Source organism: Heterodontus francisci, chromosome 7 (genome assembly GCF_036365525.1).
Source record: "Heterodontus francisci isolate sHetFra1 chromosome 7, sHetFra1.hap1, whole genome shotgun sequence".
In the NCBI taxonomy this organism is placed as follows: Eukaryota; Metazoa; Chordata; class Chondrichthyes; order Heterodontiformes; family Heterodontidae; genus Heterodontus; species Heterodontus francisci.
The window spans coordinates 15,123,864-15,146,225 of NC_090377.1; the positions used below are offsets into that span (position 1 = coordinate 15,123,864).

Sequence of the window (22,362 nt, forward strand, 5' to 3'; positions counted from 1 at the left end):
GAGACTCTGCAGACACTCTTCTGTGTGGGATGTTAATGCAGCATCGTCAACAAAGAGGAGTTCCCTGATGAGGACTTTCCGTACTTTGGTCTTCGCTCTAAGGCGGGCAAGGTTGAACAACCTGCCATCTGATCTTGTGTGGAGGAAAATTCCTTCTTCTGAAGACTTGAACGCATGTGAGAGCAGCAGGGAGAAGAAGATCCCAAACAGTGGAGGTGCGAGAACACAGCCCTGTTTCACGCCACTCAGGATAGGAAAGGGGTCTGTGGAGGCACTGCTATGCTGAATTGTGCCTTTCATATTGTCATGGAGTGAGGTGATGATACTTAGTAGCTGACGAGGTCAAAGGTTTTGCTGAGATCTATGAAAGCAACGTAGAGGGGCATCTGATGTTCACGGCATTTCTCCTGTAGCTGGCGAAGGGAGAACTGCATGTCAATGGTGGATCTCTCTGCTCAAAAGCCGCACTGTGCCCTAGGGTAGACACGCTCAGCCAGCTTCTGGAGTCTGTTTAAAACGACTCGAGTGAAGACTTTCCCCACTATGCTGAGCAAAGAGATTACAGTATCAGCACCATAAACAAGTTGAAAAGAGCAAGCAAGCTGCGTGGTAACTGTGGTTGGTCCCACTCACTGCAGCATTATTCTGCATTTCAAGAACTGTGCAAGGCGTGCGATACAAAAGGATGCAGCCAGAAATCACAGTAGAACACAAGCAAACAGAAGACAGGCGCAGCAACAGGACAACAGCAGCAAGAAGAGCGCCAGAGAACTGCATATACACAAGCCAATACACAAAGTCCACAGTGAAACAGACCTGAGACAAGACCCAGAGAGAAACAATTCTCAGTCAGAAGAGAAGCAAGCATTCCACATTGTGAACCTGACACATCAGCCTGGATCTTACGGCCACCCCCCACCACCCCTGCCCCCGACATCGGAGATCATGGCGGGAGGGGGCGGTAAAATGTCTCCGGGGGAAGACCTGCCACGGGCCTCAATGCCGAGAAGGCCCGCCCGATATTGTTGGCGACGGCGAAACCTTGTGGCCGCCCCCTGCTGCTCGGCAATGGGAGCTGCATTAACTTAGTCAAAAAAATGCAGATGAATGAATTAAATACTTACCCGCTCCCATCATCCGTTCCAGTGCCATATTGGTGGTGGCGGCCGGCAGTCCCATGTGTGGGACACTGGTGGGAAGGACGGAACAGGTGAGTATTTCAGTGCGGTGGGTGGGTGGGGGGTGTGGCAGAAGAGAGCAGATTCAAACTATTCTGATTGGTGGAGGGGATGGTGGGAAGGGGTTGAAGTTAAATGTTTATGAACTTTGGGGGGAGGGGCGGTAAGTATTTTGCGGGGGGTGTTGAGAGGGCAAGGATTAAACTGAATGGATATTTGGCTGGGGGGGGTGGTGATGGGAGAAGGGGTGGAAACATTTCTTTAATTTTTAAAATTAAATCTAAAATGCCTTTTCCGTTAAGTATTTAAATGAAATGCAAGGGCTGGGAGCCCTTTAAAAATGGCGTCAGTACCTGTGCAGTGGCGCCAGATGCTGCTGCCATGGAGGGACCGCCCACTCCCTCTGCGTCATCGGGCAGTGGGGGGGGGGGGGGGCGCGCCGCTTCGCCTCGGCCATTTAAATGAGCCCGCACATGGTCGCGGCGGGAATATAAAATCCAGGCCATCATGTTGATAAAGTCAAACAACTGGAAGCTTTCGTCACTATTAACATCATGTGCCCAAAGAAAGCTGGCAAACATACACTCAGGGTTAAGACTGACACTGGAGCTAGTGTTAGTAACCTATCAGTCCGAATCCTGAAGGGTATGTACCGGAGTCGTTGGAAATCAATAATACAACTGACAAATGCAAACCTTTCTGCATACAACGGGTCACCCGTCCCTTGCAGGGACACACTAACAATGCAATGCACCTATGGTAAACTGGCATGGAAACCACAAATATTCTACCTGGTAGACACGAGTGGACCAGCAGTGGCAGGACTACCAGCGTGTAAGGACCTCAACACCATAACTATCCACGAGGTACCAAGGTACCAATTACAGCAGAAGAGACCAAGGGTACCCGCATTGAGTCACAGTTCCTCTCGAATCTCAGTAGTTCTGGTTTGGAGAGAATCAGCCTCTTCCCAGAGACACCACACCAAGCGAATGATGATCCTAATTCAGAAGGTGAAAGTTCTTTGTCAGCGGCAGTGTTTCCTCGCACTCCAGCGACTCAGAAGAAGAGACTGGCATTGTTGCTACTGAGGAGCAAAGCTGGCAGTGGGGCGCATTGCCAAGGGGAAATCTCCAAGGACCAGAACTCACTCACAGACTCTGGCCAGCATCAAACCTTGCAGTCTAAAAATTCCAGCAACAACACAACAATGCAGGCCTTCACTTCTGCTCTCGAGAGAAGCCAGCACCACAACGAGCCAGAACAGACAGGTACCTCCATGAGGCCAAGTGCTCCTTCCAAAACAAGTCCTCGACCTTGAGCCCAAGACCTTCAGATGAGGAGAGGCAAAGGACATGCAATGTCCTGAAGAAGCAGAGGAGGAATGAGTTGAAGTATTGTCTGTTGGCTCTTCGAGGTGAGGTGCCAGAACTTTCCAAGAATGACAAAACCTCTAAAGTGGTCATCCTGAGAAAAGCAAGAGTATGTTAGCAGGCTGAAGGCAGAGCAACAGAAACTGAACGCAGAGAGGGAGAAACTTCAGAAAAAAACAGCAACAGCTGAGATACAAATTCTCCGTGCCAGATTTGCCAAATCACCGAAACAATAAGTGGACTCTTGAGCTTCTGCGCGTGTAAATTTCATAATCTCTATCCATGTGTAAATAATGTTGATGTTATCTAACTTCATGTGTTGAAACTTTTAGCATATGAGACTCGTCTTTGGAAAGAAAGGAGATGTTGTGTGATTGCCTTTTAGAGTGATGTCCCTTTAAGATCTTAGTATGCTAATAAGCCAAGTACCAGGATGTAGACATCTGAATCAAAGCCAGAGTCACTCTGCAACTGTAACACACAAAATAAGGTTCTGTAAATAGTTTGCTCTGTACTGTATACAGTAGTTTAGCTGTAATAAACCTGTTTGAGATATTCAGCATAACTGGACTCCACGCATCTCATTTATGTTGCATCAGACAACATAAAAAGAACTCATTACACAAAATAAACAAACAGGTCTACTCTCATTTAAACTTCAATAATCCTTCTTTACAACATTTTGCCAGGTGAAGTTGAGCCTCTAATTTCCACAGAGGCCTTTGTTTTAAATTGAGACAACTCGGTGAAAGGTCAAGGGCACCAAATCTGAAAGCAGTCGGAGAGATTATGAGGCAAATCAGCAATTTGTAGCTTGGTGAGGCCTGGCTTGGGTTTAAAAAGCCCGACGGTTGGAGCAGGAAAGGAAACACTAAGAGAGGGAAATGCTTCTATGGTTTTGAAGCCCTGGGAAAGAATGAACTCAATTAAGAGACAGCATCATGAGACTTTAGTTTCAAAGCAGTGAGGGTCAGGCAAGAGGAAGAACAATCTTGGAATGGAGATTTGGAGTTCAGGGGGACTGCAAAAGGAAAGCTCCGAACAGCGATGGCTACAGTAGTGTGGCTCAAATAGAAAGACCCAAAAAAGGTTGGGACTGTCTAGACTGGCAGGTGAAGATTCACCATTAGGCGAGGTACCTAGAGAAGGCGCTAGTATTGCCAACTCTGGTTGGTTATATTCCTAGAGGTTACATCAGGTGACCTCCCACCTCCAATTGCTGCAGCTAAATTCCCTATTTTTTCCAAACCCCAGACAATTCCGCAAGACAGAAGCGTTTAAACAAGGCCAGTTAAAACATTCAACTGAGGGAACACCATCTTTACCAGAGAATCATTCAGCACTGAAGGAGGCCATTCAGCCCATCATGCCTGGGTCCACTCTTTGAAAGAACTATCCAGTTAGTCCCACGCTCCCGCAAATTTATCTCAACATTAAGAAGATGCTGCTAGACTACTGGTTATAACAGAAGCCCCAACTTTGTCTCTAAATTGCTGATCTGTTATGATATTTAAAATCAACTTTGATCAGTTTACTGCCCTTCCCCCGACCAATGATGTAATTGGGGGATTTCAATCTCCTGCTGAGCCAGCAGTAACTGGTTATGCTGTTTTTACCACTTCAGGCTGTTCCTAGCCAGATGAATCACTCGCCTGCGCTGAGTTCACTCCAAAGTGACCTACAGTCATCTCAGACTGACCACCTGAAGGCGCAGTAGCTGGAGGGTAAGGTAGATGGAGGTGGCAACCTGGAGGTGGGAAGCAGCAACTTGTAGCTGCTCCCTTCGCACGCCTGGAGGACAGGATCACACGTACTTTTGTGCCAATCTTGGACCCTGCCTGTCAGTGCCTGCACGGGGGAGGCAGTGGCGTAGTGGTATTATCAGTGGACTAGTAACCCAGAGACCCAGGGTATTTTTTTTATTCATTCAGGGATGTGGGCGACACTGGCCAGGCCAGCATTTATTGCCCATCCCTAATGGCCCTTGAGAAGGTGGTGGTGAGCTGCCTTCTTGAACCGCTGCAGTCCATGTGGGGTAGGTACACCCACAGTGCTGTTAGGAAGGGAGTTCCAGGATTTTGACCCAGTGACAGTGAAGGAACGACGATATAGTTCCAAGTAAGGATGGTGTGTGACTTGGAGGGGAACCTGCAGGTGGTGATGTTCCCATGTATTTGCTGCCCTTGTCCTTCTAGTTGGTAGAGGTCGCGGGTTTGGAAGGTGCTGTCTAAGGAGCCTTGGTGCATTGCTGCAGTGCCTCTTGTAGATGGTACACACTGCTGCCACTGTGCGTCGGTGGTAGAGGGAGTGAATGTTTGTAGATGGGGTGCCAATCAAGCAGGCTGCTTTGTCCTGGATGGTGTCGATCTTCTTGAGTGTTGTTGGAGCTGCACCCATCCAGGCAAGTGGAGAGTATTCCATCACACTCCTGACTTGTGCCTTGTCGATGGTGGACAGGCTTCGGGGAGTCAGGAGGTGAGTTACTCGCCTCAGGATTCCTAGCCTCTGACCTGCTCTTGTAGCCATGGTATTTATATGGCTACTCCAGTTCAGTTTCTGGTCAATGGTAGCCCCTAGGATGTTGATAATGGGAGATTCAGCAATGGTAATGCCATTGAATGTCAAGGGGAGATGGTTAGATTCTCTCTTGTTGGAGATGGTCATTGCCTGGCACTTGTGTGGCGCAAATGTTACTTGCCACTTATCAGCCCAAGCCTGGATATTGTCCAGGTCTTGTTGCATTTCTACACGGACTGCTTCAGTATCTGAGGAGTCACAAATGGTGCTGAACATTGTGCAATCATCATCAAACATCCCCACTTCTGACCTTATGATTGAAGGAAGGTTATTGATGAAGCAGCTGAAGATGGTTGGGCCTAGGACACTACCCTGAGGAACTCCTGCAGTGATGTCCTGGAGCTCAGATGATTGACCTCCAACAACCACAACCATCTTCCTTGCAGCAAGACCTGAACAATATCCAGGCTTGGGCTGATAAGTGGCAAGTAACATTTGTGCCACACAAGTGCCAGGCAATGACCATCTCCAACAAGAGAGAATCTAACCATCTCCCCTTGACATTCAACGGCGTTACCATCGCTGAATCCCCCACTATCAACATCATAGGGGCTACCATTGACCAGAAACTGAACTGGAGTAGCCATATAAATACCGTGGCTACAAGAGCAGGTCAAAGGCTAGGAATCCTGAGGCGAGTAACTCACCTCCTGACAGGAGTGTGATGGAATACTCTCCACTTGCCTGGATGGGTGCAGCTCCAACAACACTCAAGAAGCTCAACACCATTCAGGACAAAACAGCCCGCTTGATTGGCACACCATCCACAAACATTCACTCCCTCCACCACCGACGCACAATAGCAGCAGTGTGTACCATCTACAAGATGCACTGCAGCTACGCACCAAGGCTCCTTAGACAGCACCTTCCAAACCCGCGACCTCTACCACCTCGAAGGACAAGAGCAGCAGATGCATGGGTACATCATCACCTGCAAGTTCCCGTCCAAGTCACACACCATCCTGACTTGGAACTATATCACCGTTCCTTCATTGTCACTGGGTCAAAATCCTGGAACTCCCTTCCTAACAGCACTGTGGGTGTACCTACCTCACATGGACTGCAGTGGTTCAAGAAGGCAGCTCACCACCACCTTCTCAAGGGCAATTGGGGATGGGCAATAAATGCTGGGATAGCCAGTGATGCCCACTTCCCATGAATGAATAAAAAAAAATTAACAACAACATCAAGAGCTCATGGCTAAGGGAGTAAACCCGACAAAATCTGGAGTGGAATCCCATTAGGCTGTTGGTGTTTCCCTCAAGCTAATGCCTTCCAGCAACTTCTTCAACCGAATAGGCCCCAAACGTATAGGCTTCCGTCTTTCCTCTGAACACCAGCCTATGTGGTTGAGAGCGGGGTGCAGATTCTGGGCAAGACTGCACATCCTAAAACCATACCTCGGCTACGCAGCAAACAAAGAAAGGTAACCTTTCGGCTGGAATGAACAATGACCCACATTGCACAGCTAGTGTACGCAAGGCAGCCCTGATCAACCATGAGCTACACAAGCTTCATGTCGACATTGTCGCTCTAAAAGAAACCAAATTAGACGACACAGGCTCTATTCAAGAGGCTAATTATACCTTCTACTGGCATGGAAAAAGCACTGAAGATCGCCATGAGCGTGGTGTAGGCGTCACAGTGAGCAACCAGCTGACACAGTCAATTGAGCCACCAGTAGCAACCTCGGAACGCCTCATCTCCCTGCGGTTATCATCCGATGGATGGTCAACATCATATGCACCGACGCACCAACTCTGAATGCCAGCGTCTCAGATAAAGAGCATTTCTATGACTCCGTTGGTGACATTCTCAGGAACATCCAAAATGGCAAGAGGCTATTCATCCTGGGTGACTTCAACGCAAATGTTGGGGCAGACAGTGATTCATGAGGTCGTCATGAGGTGGGCAAGATCAACAATAACGGACAACACCTTCTTGAGCTTTGTGCCCTGAATGAACTCTGCATCACCAACACCTTCTTCCAGGACAGACATTGCCACAAGTTATCATGCCGTCACCCAAGGTCTGGTCATTGGCACCAACTAGACCGAGTCATCGCGAGGAGGCGTGATCTGCCCAATGTTCTTCATACCTGCACCTATCACGGCACAGATAGAGACACTGACCACTCTCATATCAGCCGCAGAGAGAAGGTGCACCCCCGAAAGTTCCACAACGCCAAACACAACAGTCCGCCACGAATCAGCAACCCTTGCACAAGCAATGATGCCAAATACTAGCACTTTGCACTGTCGCTAGAATGCTTGCTACCCACCAAAGCCTTAATGGAAGCACCGATGCTGGCTTGGATGATGCTTAGAAGTCACTAAGCTCAATCCTCTATGAAACAGAAGAAGCATCATTTAGTAAAGGCGGAACTCGCACAAGGACTGGTTTGAGACCGACTCAGTTGCGATGATATGTCACTGATGCAAAAAAACAAACCCAACACGATGCATAACGTAAACCCAACAGCTAAGACACTGCATGACCTGAAAGTAGCCAAGACAGCTGTGCAAAAGACAGGGAGATACTGCGCAAACAAACACTGGATCAACTTGTAAAGCGATCAAAACTGCATGTGACAAATGAAATCTACGGGCTATGTACGAAGGGATCAAGAGGGCCATCGCCAAAGTTGCTCCCCTGAAGTCGGCAGATGAAGTTCTCACTGACAGAAGTAAACAAATGTCCCACTGGGCTGAACACTACTGCGAGCTGTACTCCTGTGAGTGGACATCTACCACTCTGTGCTTGACGCTCTTCCGCAACTTCCTGTCATGGATGAGTTAAAAGTAGAACCCTCATCACTGGATCTCAAGAAGGCCATAGACTGCCTAGCGAGCAGAAAGGCACAGGGCAAGGATGGAATCCCAGCCAGACTATTCAAGCACAGAAAGTCTCATCTATTACCACCTTTATGACCTTCTCCTTCTCTGCTAGAAAGTAGACTTTTCCACAGGAGATGCGTGATGCCAAAATCATCAAACTGTACAAAAAGGCAACAGAGGAGACTGCAACTATTACAGGGGCATCTCACTATTTAGCATCACGGGGATGGTCTTTGCTAGGGTCCTACTTAAAAGACTCCATTTACTTGCAAATCAAGTGTACCCGGAAGCACAGTGTGGTTTCCATGGCAGCAGATCTACTGTGAACATGATCTTCTCCATACGCCAGCTACAGAAGAAGTGTAGGGAGCAGAGTATACCCCATTACCTGACTTTCATAGATCTCACAAAGGCATTCGACACCAAAATTCCTCAGTTTCATCCGTTCCTTCCACGATAACACACTCTGCACTGTACAGTTTGATGGCTCCACTTCCAACAGTTTCGGAGTGAAGAATGGAGTGAAGCAGGGTTGTGTCTCAGACCCCACTCTGTTTGGTATCTTCTTCTCCAGGCTCCTGACCATCACCTTCCCTGCAGATATTGAAGGATTCTACTTGCACACTAGGTCAGATGACAAGCTCTACAATCTATTAAGGCTGAAGACAAAAACACATCTTGTCCTGATCAGAGAACCCCTCTAGGCTGATGATGCTGCGCTAGTCGCTCACACAGAAACTCAGCTACAAAGACTCATGAACTATCTCTCCCTTGCCTGTAACTTGTTCTCCTTGACTGTAAGCATCAAGAAAACCATGGCCACGGGACAAGAAGATTCATCTCACTAAATAACATCTCACTGGAAGGGATTAGCAAATTCTGCTACCTTGGGTCCACGGTGACAGACAAATTTCCCTTGATGCAGGGCCCAATACACACATAGGGAAAGCAGCTACCACCTTTGGCCAATTTGCAGAGCACGCATGGGATAACACCAAGCTGACATTTAGGACCAAGCTGATTTTTTTTTTATTCGTTCATGGGACGTGGGTGTCACTGGTTAGGCCAGCATTTATTGCCCATCCCTATTACCCCTGAACTGAGTGGCTTTTAAGAGTCAACCACTTTGCTGTGGATCTGGAGTCACATGTAGGCCAGACCAGGTAAGGACGGCAGATTTCCTTTCCTGGAGGACAGTAGTGAACCAGATGGGTTTTTATAACAATCGACAATGGTTTCATGGTCACCATTAGACTAGCTTTTAATTCCAGATCTATTGAGTTCAAATTTCACCATCTGCCCTGGTGGCATTCGAACCCATGTCCCCAGAGCATTAGCCTGGGGGTCTGGATTACTAGTCCAGTGACACTACCACGACACCACAGCATCCCCTAGAAGGCCTGTGTTCTCAGCACCTTGCTGTCTGGCTGTGAAAGATGGGTGACTTACAGCTACCAGGAAAAGAAGCTCAATAATTTCCATCTTCGCTGTCTGCGGAGCATCATGGGTATATCCTGGAAGGACAAAATCACAAATGCAGCAGTCCTCACAAAGGCAGAGCTCCCAAGTGCTTTGGCGCTAAGCAAACAGAGACGGCTTCAAAAACAACAACTCACAGTATCACTTGGGACCTTCATGTGCGGCACTTGTGGCAGATCCTGCCTCTCAAGGATTGGCCTTCACAGCCATCAACAAAGGTGCATCAAGAGAAGACACTCCACTGAAATGGATTGTTTGCAGCATGTCCATCATCTTTCATAGATGGAAGGATGCTGACCAACCCATTCTTTCCCCATAGCCCTGCAAATTTTTCCTTTATCATGTATTTATACAATTCCTTTTTGAAAGTTACTATTAAATCTGCTTCCACTGCCCTATCAGGCAGCACATTCCAGATCACAACAATTAATTGAGTAAATACATTTCTCTTCATTTGGCCCTGGATTTTTTGCAATTATCTTAAATCCGTGTCCTTGGTCTTTTATGTCACGATAATTCTGCCTAGATAATTCTGGAAACAGCCATGAGAAAGGTTAACTACCACATAAAATAATCACTGAGCATGCTAAATAAAGAACCCTTGAGGAAAATAAAACCATTTAAAGGCGTCATTTTAGCAACTTCTTTGCAGGCAAGCCTTAAATAAACATACCTCAAACTGCTCCCAAAACACCATCAGCTCATCTGAAAACTTTTCTGCCTAAAGTGCTTATACAACGGTGATCTAATTGGTTGATCTCCAATCTTGTTCTCTAATCGGTTCGACTGATTCAAATGGGATCCAATCCCACCCTTCAGCTTTCTGATTGGTTTTGATAGCCTCCAGTCTCAGCAACTGATCTGATTGGTAGACATTGACAAGCTTCAAACGAAGTGTAGAATATTGGTTCAAGATATCGACTGTTGGCAGGATACGCACAGTGTATTTTGTAACTATCTCCCCTTTCAGGACTGAGACGAGGAGAAATTTCTTCACCCAGAGAGTGGTGAGCCTGTGGAATTCGCGACCACAGAAAGCAGTTGAGGCCAAAACATTGTATGTTTTCAAAAAGGAGTTGGATATAGCTCTTGGGTCTAAAGAGATCAAAGGGTACAGGGCGAAAGCGGGAGCAGGTTACTGAGTTGGATGATCAGCCATGATCATAATGAGCGGCAGAGCAGGCTCGAAAGGGCCGAATGGCCTACTCCTGCTCCTATTTTCTATATTTCTATAACTCTGTCCTAACAGGATAGCAGTCTTGTTGTATTGAGAGATATAAAACACACACATTCAAATCTGCAAAGACATGGAAGGATGTTGGGAAAAGAGGGGGTATATCCTCATCTTGCCAAATGTTGCCCCATTGTGGCAATGCACAAGAGCTCTTCCTCCATAAGTCATACAAGAGAAGAAAGCGTTGGGTCCGCAGGAGAAAAACTGGAGACTACAGAACACTGCAGTACAGAGGGATCTGAGTGAGCTTGTACATGCATCACAAAAAAGTTACCAAGCAGATCAGCGAGTAGTTAAGAATGCAAATTGAATGTTGGCTTTATTTCAAGGGGCATAGAGTAGAGAAGTCTTGCTACAACTAAACAGAGCGTTGAGAGGACCACACCTAGAGTTCTGTGTACAATCTTGGTTTCCTAAATTTAAGGAGGGATATTCTTGCATTGAAGGCAGTTCAGAGAATGTTCATTAGGTTGATTCCTGGTATGAAGGAGTTGCCTTATGAGGAAAGGTTGGACCTATATGCATTGGAGTTTGGAAGAATGAGAAGTGATCTTATATAGAGTGCAGGGTAGAATATATAGAATACAGAGTAGAACCTCAAAATTTGCTGATGACACCAAACTGGGAGGTGCAGCAATGAGGATGATATGAACTGCGTGCAACAGGACTTAGATGGCTCACAGAATGGGCAGAGGGCTGGCAGATTGAATTTAATTCTGACAAGTGTGATGTGATGGATTTTGGCAGAAAGATTAGGGAGAGGCAATATATATTTAATGGCGCAGTTCTAAAGAGTGTGCAGGAACAGAGGGACCTGGGGATGCATGTGCATCGATCTTTGAAGGTGACAGGACATAATTGAGAGAGTGGTTAGTAAAGCAAATGGGATCTCTGGCTTCATAAATAGAGGCATCAAGTATAAAAGTAGGGAAATTATGCTGAACCTTTATAAAGCTCTGGTTCAGCCCCAACTGGAGTATTGTGTCCAGTTCTGGTCACCACACTTCAGGAAGGATGTCAGGGTCCTTGTGAGGGTGCAGAGGAGATTTATTGGAATGGTTCCAGGGATGAGGGATTTTAGTTACAAGGTTAGGTTGGAAAAGCTGGGTTTATTCTCCTTGGAGCAAAGGAGATTGAGGAGAGATTTGATAGAAGTGTACAAGATTATGGCAGGCATAGATAAGTTCGACAAAGAAAAGCTGTTCCCATTAACAAATGGTACAAGGACTAGGGGACACAGATTGAAAGTTTTGGGCAATAGATGCAGGGGGAATATGAGGAAGAACTTATTTGCGCAGAGGGTGGTAATGATGTGGAACTCGCTGCCCACGAGGGTGGTGAAAGTGGAGATGATCAATGATTTCAAGAGGAAGTTGGATGCCCATCTGAGAGAAATAGACTTGCAGGGTTAGAGGGATCGAGCCAGGGAGCGGGACTGACTGCATAGCTCTGTGGAGAGCCAGCACGGACTCAATGGGCCAAATGGCCACCTTCTCTGCCGTAAATGACACTATGACTATATTACTGAAGCAAAGAAGTTATGTTAAACCTTTATAAATCACTGGTTAGGCCCCTGCTGGAGCACTGTGGTCAATGCAGGGCACCACCCTTCAAAACAATGTCATGCCTTGGAGAGGAGGCGGAAGAGATGTACTGGAATGGTACCAGGGATGAGAGGCTTGAGTTACGTGGAGATACTAAAGGAGCTTCAATTGCTCTCCTTAAAGAAGGATAACGAATGATTTAACAGGGATTGTGAAAGAGTAATTTAGGAGAAACTGTTGGAAGCGTCATTAACCAGAACACACAGCTTTAAGGTCATTGACGGAAGAGTCAGGTGTGAGAATGAGGAGACATTTCTTCACAGAGTGAGGTGCTATGATCTGGAATGCACTGTCTGAAAGGGCGATGGAAACAGATTCAATCATAATGTTCAAAAGGGAATCAAATTAATACTTGAGGGGAGAAAGTTGCAGGGCTATGGGGGAAGAGCAAGGGGGAGTGGGACGAATTGGATAGCTCTTTCATAGGTACAATGGGCCGAATGGCCTCTTTCTGTGGTTTAAGATTTAAAGTTGATACCTTCAAATGCAAATTTGTACAGTTCACTGGACATGTCATTCACCATCACTCCTCCCCCATGGTTTTCTCTCAGCCAGTGAAGCTTCTTCACAAAGTCAGTCACCACCTCATTGATGGCAGGAGAATAATTGGACACCTCTTTTGGTTTCAACATCTTGGGATTTAACATACTGCGCATGCGATGCCACTCTTGACCATACCTGAGAAACAGGAAGCAAAAGGATTATACCACTGGCTACAAATGCTTGACTCCCTGTTCCGTACTATGCATTCGAATGCTACTCGTCGTGAGAGACTTCAGTTATCTGTACAGACTAGAGAGCCTGAGGTCAGATATGCAACACAGAAACAGACCATTTGGCCCAAGTGGTCTATGTCAGTGTTTATGCTCCACATGAACATCCTCCTAGCCCTTTTCAGAGGCACATAGGAAATAGGAGCAGGAGTAGGCCATTCAGTCCATCGAGCCTCTTCTGTCATTCAAACAGATTATGACTGATCATCTACCTCCACGGCATTTTTCTCCACTATCCCCATATCCCTTGATGTCATTAGTATCCAGAAATCTATCGATTTGTGTCTTGAACATGCTCAATGATTGAGCTTCCACAGTTCTCAAAAAACACCTCCAACAATGCAGAACACCCTTAGTACTACCTGGAGTGTCAGCCTTGATTTTTTTTTTTACTTAAGTCCTGGAGTAGGATTGAACCCATATCCTTCTGACTTATAGGTGAGTGTGCTACCAACGCAGCCACAGCCAACCCAGTCACCCACAACCAACACATCTCACCCTATCAACATATCCTTCTATCCCTTTCTTCCTCATGTACTTATCCAGCATACCCTCAAATGCGTCTATGCTATTCACATCAACTACTCCCTTTGGTAGTTTGTTTGACATTCTCACCACTCTCTGGGTAACCAAGTTTCTCCTGAATTCCCTATTGGATTTATTAATGACTAGCTTATACTTATGGCCCCAAGTTTTGGTCGGATTGTTTTCCTGAGAACACAGAAGGTTAAGGGGAGATTTAATAGAGTATTCAAAATTATCCAGTGTCTTGATAGAGTAACTAGCGAGAAACGGTTTCCACTGGCAGGATAGTCAGTAACCAGAGGACACAAATTTAAAATAATTGGCAAAAAAAAAAACAGAGGGGCGATGTGGAGAATTATTTTTCGTTAAGCAAGTTGTGATCTGGAATGCGCTGCCTGAAAGGACAGTGGAAGCAGATTCAATAGTAACTTTCAAAAGGGAGTTGGATAAATATTTGAAAAAGGAAAAATTTGCAGAGCTATGGGGAAAGAGCAGGGGATTGGGACTAATTGGATAGGTCTTTCAGTGAGCCAGCACAGGGATGATGGGCTGAAGGGTCTCCATCTGTGCTGGAAGATTCGATGGTTCCTCCCAATTTCCTTTCTCAGCTTTATTCCAACATACTGCTGGAACAGTCTTGTACAAATATAATGATTTGAGAAACAGCAGTCCTCAGATATCACACACTGCAGTCATTCGTCATGTGTGAGCCAACACAACAAGTGAGAAAGATATTCAACCAGGGAAGACATCACAACTAAGCCTGCTTACGTCTTAAGAAAGAAAGAACTCATATTTATATAGTACCTTTCTCATCATCAGGACATCTCAAAGCACTTTACAGTGAATTAAGCACTTTTGAAGTGCAGTCATTGTTGCAATGCAGCAGCCTAATTATGCACAGCAAGCTGCCACAAACATCGGTAGAACTCCATTGCCTCCTCTTCAAAATAGTCCTACTGGATCTTTTAGACCTCAGTTTAAATGTTTCATCTGAAAAGCATCACCTCCAACAGTGCAATGCTCCCTCAGAACTGCACCTTCAGCCTAGATTATGTGCTTGAGTCTCTAGAGTGGGGTTTGAACCCAAACTAGCTAACTCAAAGACCAGTGTACTGATCACCTAGCCGTGGCTGACGAAATGACTACATCTACGGTCTCTCAGTTGCTCTCTGGTCTCCAATCTCTGCTTGATGAAGGATTTGACCATCACTATCCTTTTTACATATCTAAATTAATATTAACCACCTATGGGCTGAAACTAGATTACTAAAACTGTTTGACATTCGTCCGCCCATCATTCACCTTTTAAAATAATAATTGTGACATCATCTTGATTAATCCAGTAGACGGAAGGCTTTTATATGAACCTGTTGATGTGATTGTTACTCATATCGCAGTATGAATTCAACACACTAATCTGCAGATTCCCTACTCACTCAGTGACAGGTTGCTCGGATGAAATGTAGAGTTCAGGTTGGTTTCCTCGATTTGAACCAATGCTGAACTGTGCGGGCAGATGGCCATAGTAGGATTGCCAATTCTGATTGGACACGCCCATAGAATCAAAGAATAGCATAGCACAGAAGGAGGCCATTTGCCCCATCATAACACTCTTTGAACGATCAACCTAATTAGTCCCACTCCCTGCCCTTTCTGCATGCCCAGCAATTTTTTGTTCTTTTTCCCCTCTTGAAAGTGCCAGTGCATGCCAAATCATACCAACTTTGCATAAACAGTTTTTTCCTCAAGTCATCTCTGGATTTTTTTGCCCATTACCTTAAATCTGTGTCCTCTGGTTACTGGCCTTCTGCCACTGAAACCAGTTTCTCCTTATTTACTCTAGCAAAACCATTCATGATTTTGAACACCTCGATTAAATCTCTTTTCTGCTCTACGGAGAACAATCCCAGCTTCTCCAGTCTCTCCACATAACTGAAGTCTCTCATCCCTGGTACCATTCTAGTAAATGAGTTTTTTGTCTCTGTCTTCACAAAGGAGAGGGTTGATGCAGACATTGTAGTTAAAGAGGAGGAGTGTGAAATATTAGATACGATAAGCATAATGAGAGAGGACGTACTAGAAGGTCTGGAATCCTTGAAAGTGGATAAATCTCCAGGGCCGGATGTTTTGCATCCCAGGTTGTTAAAGGAAGCCAGGGAGGAAATTGCGGATGTGCTGAGGATCATCTTCAAATCCTCACTAGATACAAGAGAGGTACCAGACGATTGGAGGTCTACGAACGTTATACTATTACTTAAAAGAGTGCGAGGGATAGGCCAAATAAATATAGGTCGATCAGTCTGATTTCAGTGGTGGATTAATTGTTGGAATCAATTCTGAGGGACAGGATTAACCACCACTTAGAAATTAATCAGGGATAGTCGGCACGGGGAAGGTCATGTCTTACTAACTTAATTGAGTTTTTTTGAGGAAGTAACAAGGAGGATTGATGAGGGTAGTGCAGTAGATGTGGTCTATATGGATTTTAGTAAGGCATTTGACAAAATCCCACATGGCAGGCTGGTCAGTAAAATGAAAGCCCATGGGATGCAGGGGAATGTGATAGGTTGGATCCAGAATTGGCTCAGGGACAGGAAACAACGGGTAGTAGTCAACTGAGTTTTTGCAAATGGAAAGCTGTTTCCAGTGGCGTTCCACAGGGCTCAGTACTGGGTCCCTTGCTGTTTGCTGTATATATTAATGATTTGGACTTAAATGCAGGAGGCATGATTGGGAAATTTGCTGATGATACAAAAATTGGTCACGTAGTTGATAGTGAAGAGGATAGCCGTAGACTTCAGAAAGGTATCAATGGTTTGGTTGAGTGGGTGGAAAAGTGGCAAATGGAATTCAATCCAGAGAAGTTTGCGGAGGGCAAATAAAGCGAGGGAATACACAATAAATGGGAGGATATTGAGAGGAGTAGAAGTGAGAGACCTTACAGCGCATTGCCACAGGTCCCTGAAGGTGGCAGGACAGGTAGATAGAGTGGTGAAGAAGGCATATGGAATGCTTTCCTTTATTGGCCGAGGTAGAGAATACAAAAGCAAGGATATAATTCTGGAACTGTATAAAATGCTGGTTAGGCCACAACTGGAGTATTGCGTACAGTTCTGGTCACCACATCACCGGAAGAACATAATTTCTCTGGAGAGAGTACAGAGGATATTTACAAGAATGTTGCCAGGGCTTGAAAGTTGCAGCTATGAAGAATGATTGGATAGGCTAGGGTTGTTTTCCCTAGAACAGAGGAGGCTGAGGGGTGACTTAATTGATGTGTACAAAATTATGAGGGGCCTAGATAGAGTAGACAAGAAGGACCTGTTTCCTCCAGTGGAGAGGTCAATTACCAGAAGGCACAGATTTAGGGTGATTGGTAGAAGGATTAGAGGGGACATGAGGAAAAATTTTTCACTCAGAGGGTGGTGAGTGTCTGGAATTCACTACCAGGAATGGTGGTGGAGGCAGAAACCCTTAATTCTTTTAAAAGGTACCTGGACATGCACCTGAAGTGCTGTAACCGGCAAGGCTATGGACCAGGTGCTGGAAGGTGAGATTAGATTGGGCGGCTAGTTTGTTCGGCTGGCACGGTCACAGCGGGCTGAATGGCCTCCTTCTGTCCCATAATTTTTCTATGGTTCTGTGGTTCTAATTCTCTTCTCTACCCTCTCCAAGGCCCTGATATCCTTCCTAAAGTGTGGTGACCAGAACTGAACACAATATTCCAGCTGAGGCCTAACCAGTGTTTTATAAAAGATTCACCATAACTGCCTTGCTTTTGCATTCTATGCTTCTATTTACAAAGCCAAGGATTCAGAATGCCTTTATAACAGGTTTCTCGATTTATCGTACCACCTTCAAAGGTGTGTATGCATACACCCCTAGGTGTCTCTGTTTCTGCACCCCTTTTCAAACTACACCATTTAGATTCTATTGCCTCTTCTCATTCATCCTACTAAAATGAATCACTTCACACATCTCTGCGTTAAATTTAATCTGCCAGGTTTCTGCCCACTTCATCAGTCTGCCTCTGTCCTTTTGAAGTCTGTTACTATCCTGCTCACTGTTTACTACATTTCCAAGTTTCGTGCCATCTGCAACTTTTTATTTATATCCATTCCAGGTTATTAACATATATCAAAAAGAGCAGTGTTCCTAACATGGACCCCTTGGAGACACCATCACACTTCCTGGAGATTTCACCATGTGGCCTCTTGGTCCCACCCAGCGCTCCCATACCCACCACTGGTCGCCCAACATGAATCCTCACATGGAGTATCTCCTTCCTACAGCCGATTGAGAAATGAATAGACTGTTCTGGTGAAATTTTATGCTCTCCTCCACGGTGGGTTTGGAGGCTGGGAGAGCATAAAATTGGGTTGGATGGTGGGGAGGAGGGGCTGTCACCATCCTGCCTCTGCCTGTGAATGGCCTTCCCACCTTGCTGCCAATTAAAGCCCTTAACTGGGTAACTAATCCCCAATTAAGGGCTTCATCCCACTGCCGCCACAAATAGCCGAGCAGTACAGAAAGCACAACACGAGAAACCATGTGGGCTGCTTCCCGGCTTTGGGGTGGAGGGGGGGGTATGGGGTCCCCTTGTTAAAAGGCACTAAGTGCCTGAACGAGGGGCACAGCATTGGGGGTGGGGGGGTCCACTGAGAGCCACCCGCCCCCCCACCCTTAATACCGATACACCCTACAACCCCGTCCCCCGTGACCCCCCACCACCATGCGAGACCCCTCCAGCCCTGACCTACCTGTGGCCTGGGTCCAGCCGCTCCTGGGCCTCCGGTAGGTGCTCCTCAGGCAGCAGCCACCACCTCCGCAGTGGCACTGCTCAGTGGAAGAGCTGCCAGTCTCTGATTATGCAGCAGCTCTCCAAGGGCAGGACTACCAGTGACGGGGTCCTGGATCCTGTGGAAGGTCTGCCGCTGTCCGCTAAAATGCCTGGTTGGCACTAGATTCAGCAGGCCTTCCGGAGATGAGGCGACGTGGGATTCCCGGTGTCACTTTCTCCAGACATCGAAACCCCCCCGTCGCCAGCATAAAATTCCAGCCCACATCACTGATTGGCTGAGAGTCAAGAATCATCCAGCTTTCTCTGCCCCCACCAAATTGTGATACTTTTACAACTGATGCATCTTTTTCATTAAACAAAAAGGTCCTTAATGACAGTACTGCACTGTTCCCACAATACTCACTCACAAAGTGGTCCATAAGCGTGTCCTCTCAGCTTTCTGTACTCCCGCCAGTGTGGCATGTAGGCTCGCACTGGGTATTTACCCTCCTGTCGCAAAATCTGCTCAATCAAATCAGCACTGGCCACATTGACGACAGTGAGTGGGCCAAATTTGGACTTCCAAATGGGTCCAAACATCATCTTCTGCACAAGCTATAAAAGAGACAAAAATCAAACCAAAAAAAGGGTAAGGAATTAGTTCAGAAGTTTCTCAGGAAAGTTTGACAGGGTATTGTTGTAATATCACTTATGTGTTTACCTTAAGTGGTTCAATGAGATTACCTCTCATTCTTCTAAACTCCATTCGACTCAGATGACTCAGCCAACGGAGTCAAATGGATGATGGCCAAAGACATGCTCTATGGTGAACTTGCTATCAGCACAAGACCAACAGGTCGCCCACATTTGCGATATAAGAATATCTGTAAGCAAGACCTCGAGTTGACCAGGATCGGAGTCGATGCATGGGGAAGTCCTTGCCTTCTGATCGGAGATCTGGGAGAATGGCACTCTGAAAGGGCATGGATAAAGCAGTGGACAAAAGAAACGACCAAATGGCGGAAAAGAGGAGCCCGGCGGAAGGAAAAAAAAAAATCAGTCAACCTCAGGCCAATGATATTCATCTGTCCCAAATGCAGAAGGGATTGCCACTCAGGCTTCGGCCTCTACAGCTACAACAGATGATACTCAATCCAGAAGTGACACACACCCCAGGTGCAGTCTATCATCTCCCGAGATAGTCGAATGCCATCATTATCCTTCTAAACTCCAGAGAAGGCGGCTCTGACAGTGCACGTTTTTACAGTTTTAAAGTAATTGTCATGAAGGGTAAGCAGTAACACAAGATGAAGCAAAGGAGAATTAGTGTTTACTGCAAGAGCCATCACAGTGCACTGTCACTGAAATCTCCTGTAAAGCTCTGACAGGTTCCCATGCATTTGCTGCCCATGTGTCCTTCTAGTTGGTAGAAGTCGCGGATTTGGAAGGTGCTGTCAAAGGAGCCTTGGTGCGTTGCTGCAGTGCCTCTTGTAGATGGTACACACTGTTGCCACTGTGCGTCGGTGGTGGAGGAAGTGAATGTTTGTAGATGGGGTGCCAATCAAGGGGGCTGCTTTGTCCTAGATGGTGTCGAGCTTCTTGAGTGTTGTTGGAGCTGCACCCATCCAGGCAAGTGGAGAGTATTCCATCACACTCCTGACTTGTGCCTTGTAGATGGTGGACAGGCTTTGGGAAGTCAGGTGAGTTCCTAGCCTCTGACCTGCTCTTGGATCCATGGTATTTATATGGCTACTCCAGTTCAGTTTCTGGTCAATGGTAGCCCCTAGGATGTTGATAGTGGGGGATTCAGCAATGGTAATGCCATTGAATGTCAAGGGGAGATGGTTAGATTCTCTCTTGTTGGAGATGGTCATTGCCTGGCACTTGTGTGGCGTGAATGTTACTTGCCACTTATCATACCAAGCCTGGATATTGTCCAGGTCTTGCTGCATTTCTACACAGCCTGCTTCAGTATCTGAGGAGTCGCAAATTGTGCTGAACATTGTGCAATCATCAGCGAACATCCCCACTTCTGACTTTATGATTGAAGGAAAGTCATTGATGAAGCAGCTGAAGATGATTGGGCCTAGAAGAACTCCTGCAGTGATGTCCTGGAGCTCAGATGATTGACCTCCAACAACCACAACCACCTTCCTTTGCGCTAGGTATGACTCAAACCAGTGGAGAGTTTCCCCCGATTCCCATTGACTCCAGTTTTACTAGGGCTCCTTGATGCCATACTCGGTCAAATGCTGCCTTGATGTCAAGGGCAGTCATTCTCACCTTACCTCTTGAGTTCAGCTCTTTTGTCCATGTTTGAACCAAGGCTGTAATGAGGTCAGGAGCTGAGTGGCCCTGGCGGAACAAAAATTGAGCATCACTGAGCAGGTTATTGTTAAGCAAGTGCCACTTGATGGCACTGTTGATGACACCTTCCATCACTTTACTGATGATTGAGAGTAGGCTGATGGGGCGGTAATTGGCCGGATTGGATTTGTCCTGCTTTTTGTGAACAGGACATGCCTGGGCAATATTCCACATTGCCGGGTAGATGCCAGTATTGTAGCTGCACTGGAACAGCTTGGCTAGGAGCGTGGCAAGTTCTGGAGCACAGGTCTTCAGTACTATTGCCAGAATATTGTCAGTGCCCATAGCCTTTGCAGTGTCCACTGCCTTCAGTCATTTCTTGATATCACGCTGAGTGAATCGAATTGGCTGAAGTCTGGCATCTGTAATGCTGGGGACTTCAGGAGGAGGCCGAGATGGATCATCAACTTGGCACTTTTAGCTGAAGATTGTTGCAAATGCTTCAGCCTTATCTTTCACACTGATGTGCTGGGCTCCCCCATCATTGAGGATGGAGATATTTGTGGAGCCTCCTCCTCCAGTTAGTTGTTTAATTGTCCATCACCATCCACAGCTGGATGTGGCAGGACTGCAGAGCTTAGATCTGATCCATTGGTTTTGAGATCGCTTAGCTCTGTCTATCGCATGCTGCTTATGCAGTTTGGCATGCAAGTAGTCCTGTGTTGTAGCTTCACCAGGTTGATACCTCATTTTGAGGTATGCCTGGTGCTGCTCCTGGCATGCCCCCCTGCACTCTTCATTCAACCAGGGTTGATCCCCTGGCTTGGTGGTCATGGCAGAGTGGGGGATATGAGGTTACAGATTGTGATTGAGAACAATTCTGTTGCTGCTGATGGCCCACAGCGCCTCATGAATGCCCAGGTTTTCGTTGCTAGATCTGTTCAAAATCTATCCCATTTAACATGGTGGTAGTGCCACACAACACGATGGAGGGTATCCTCAATATGAAGGTGGGAATTTGTCTCCACAAGGACTGTGCGGTGTTCATTCCTACCAATACTGTCATGGACAGACGCATCTGCGACAGGCAGATTGGTGAGGACGAGGTCAAGCATGTTTTTACCTCTTGTTGGTTCCCTCACCACCTGCCACATACCCAGTCTAGCAGCTATGTCCTTTAGGACTCAGCCAGCTCAGTCAGTAGTGGTGCTACCGAGCCACTCTTGGTGATGGACATTGAAGTCCCCCACCCAGAGTACATTCTACGCCCTTGGCACCCTCAGTGCTTCCTCCAAGTGGTATTCAATAGGGAGGAGTACTGACTCATCAACTGAGGGAGGGCAGTAGGTGGTAATCAGCAGGAGGTTTCCTTGCCCATGTTTGACCTGATGCCATGAGACTTCATGCAGTGCAGAGTCGATGTTGAGGATTCCCAGGGCAACTCCCTCCCGACTGTATACCACTGTGCCACCATCTCTGCTGGGTCTGCCCTGCCGGTGGGACAGGACATACACAGGGATGGTGATAGCAATGTCTGGGACATTGGCTGTAAGGTATGATTCTGAGAGTATGACTATGTCAGGCTGTTGCTTGACTAGTCTGTGGGACAGCTCTCCCACTTTGTCACAAGCTTCCAGATGTTAGTAAGGAGGACTTTGCAGGGTCAACAGGGCTGGGTTTGCCGTTGTCGTT

At 46.5% G+C, this 22,362-nt stretch overlaps 1 protein-coding gene across 2 annotated transcripts in view; it reads right to left on the bottom strand.

The window, feature by feature from the left end:
* cyp27a3 (cytochrome P450 family 27 subfamily A member 3) overlaps positions 1 to 22,362 on the bottom strand; it is a 69,360-nt gene that overhangs the window by 38,126 nt on the left and 8,872 nt on the right. For both annotated transcript variants that reach the window (XM_068034827.1, XM_068034826.1), the window contains exons 2-3: positions 18,788 to 18,978; positions 12,761 to 12,960 (exon numbers count right to left, since the gene is read on the bottom strand). In XM_068034827.1, the coding sequence (XP_067890928.1) occupies positions 12,761 to 12,960; positions 18,788 to 18,978 (391 nt within the window). The remainder of the gene's footprint in view (positions 1 to 12,760; positions 12,961 to 18,787; positions 18,979 to 22,362) is intronic.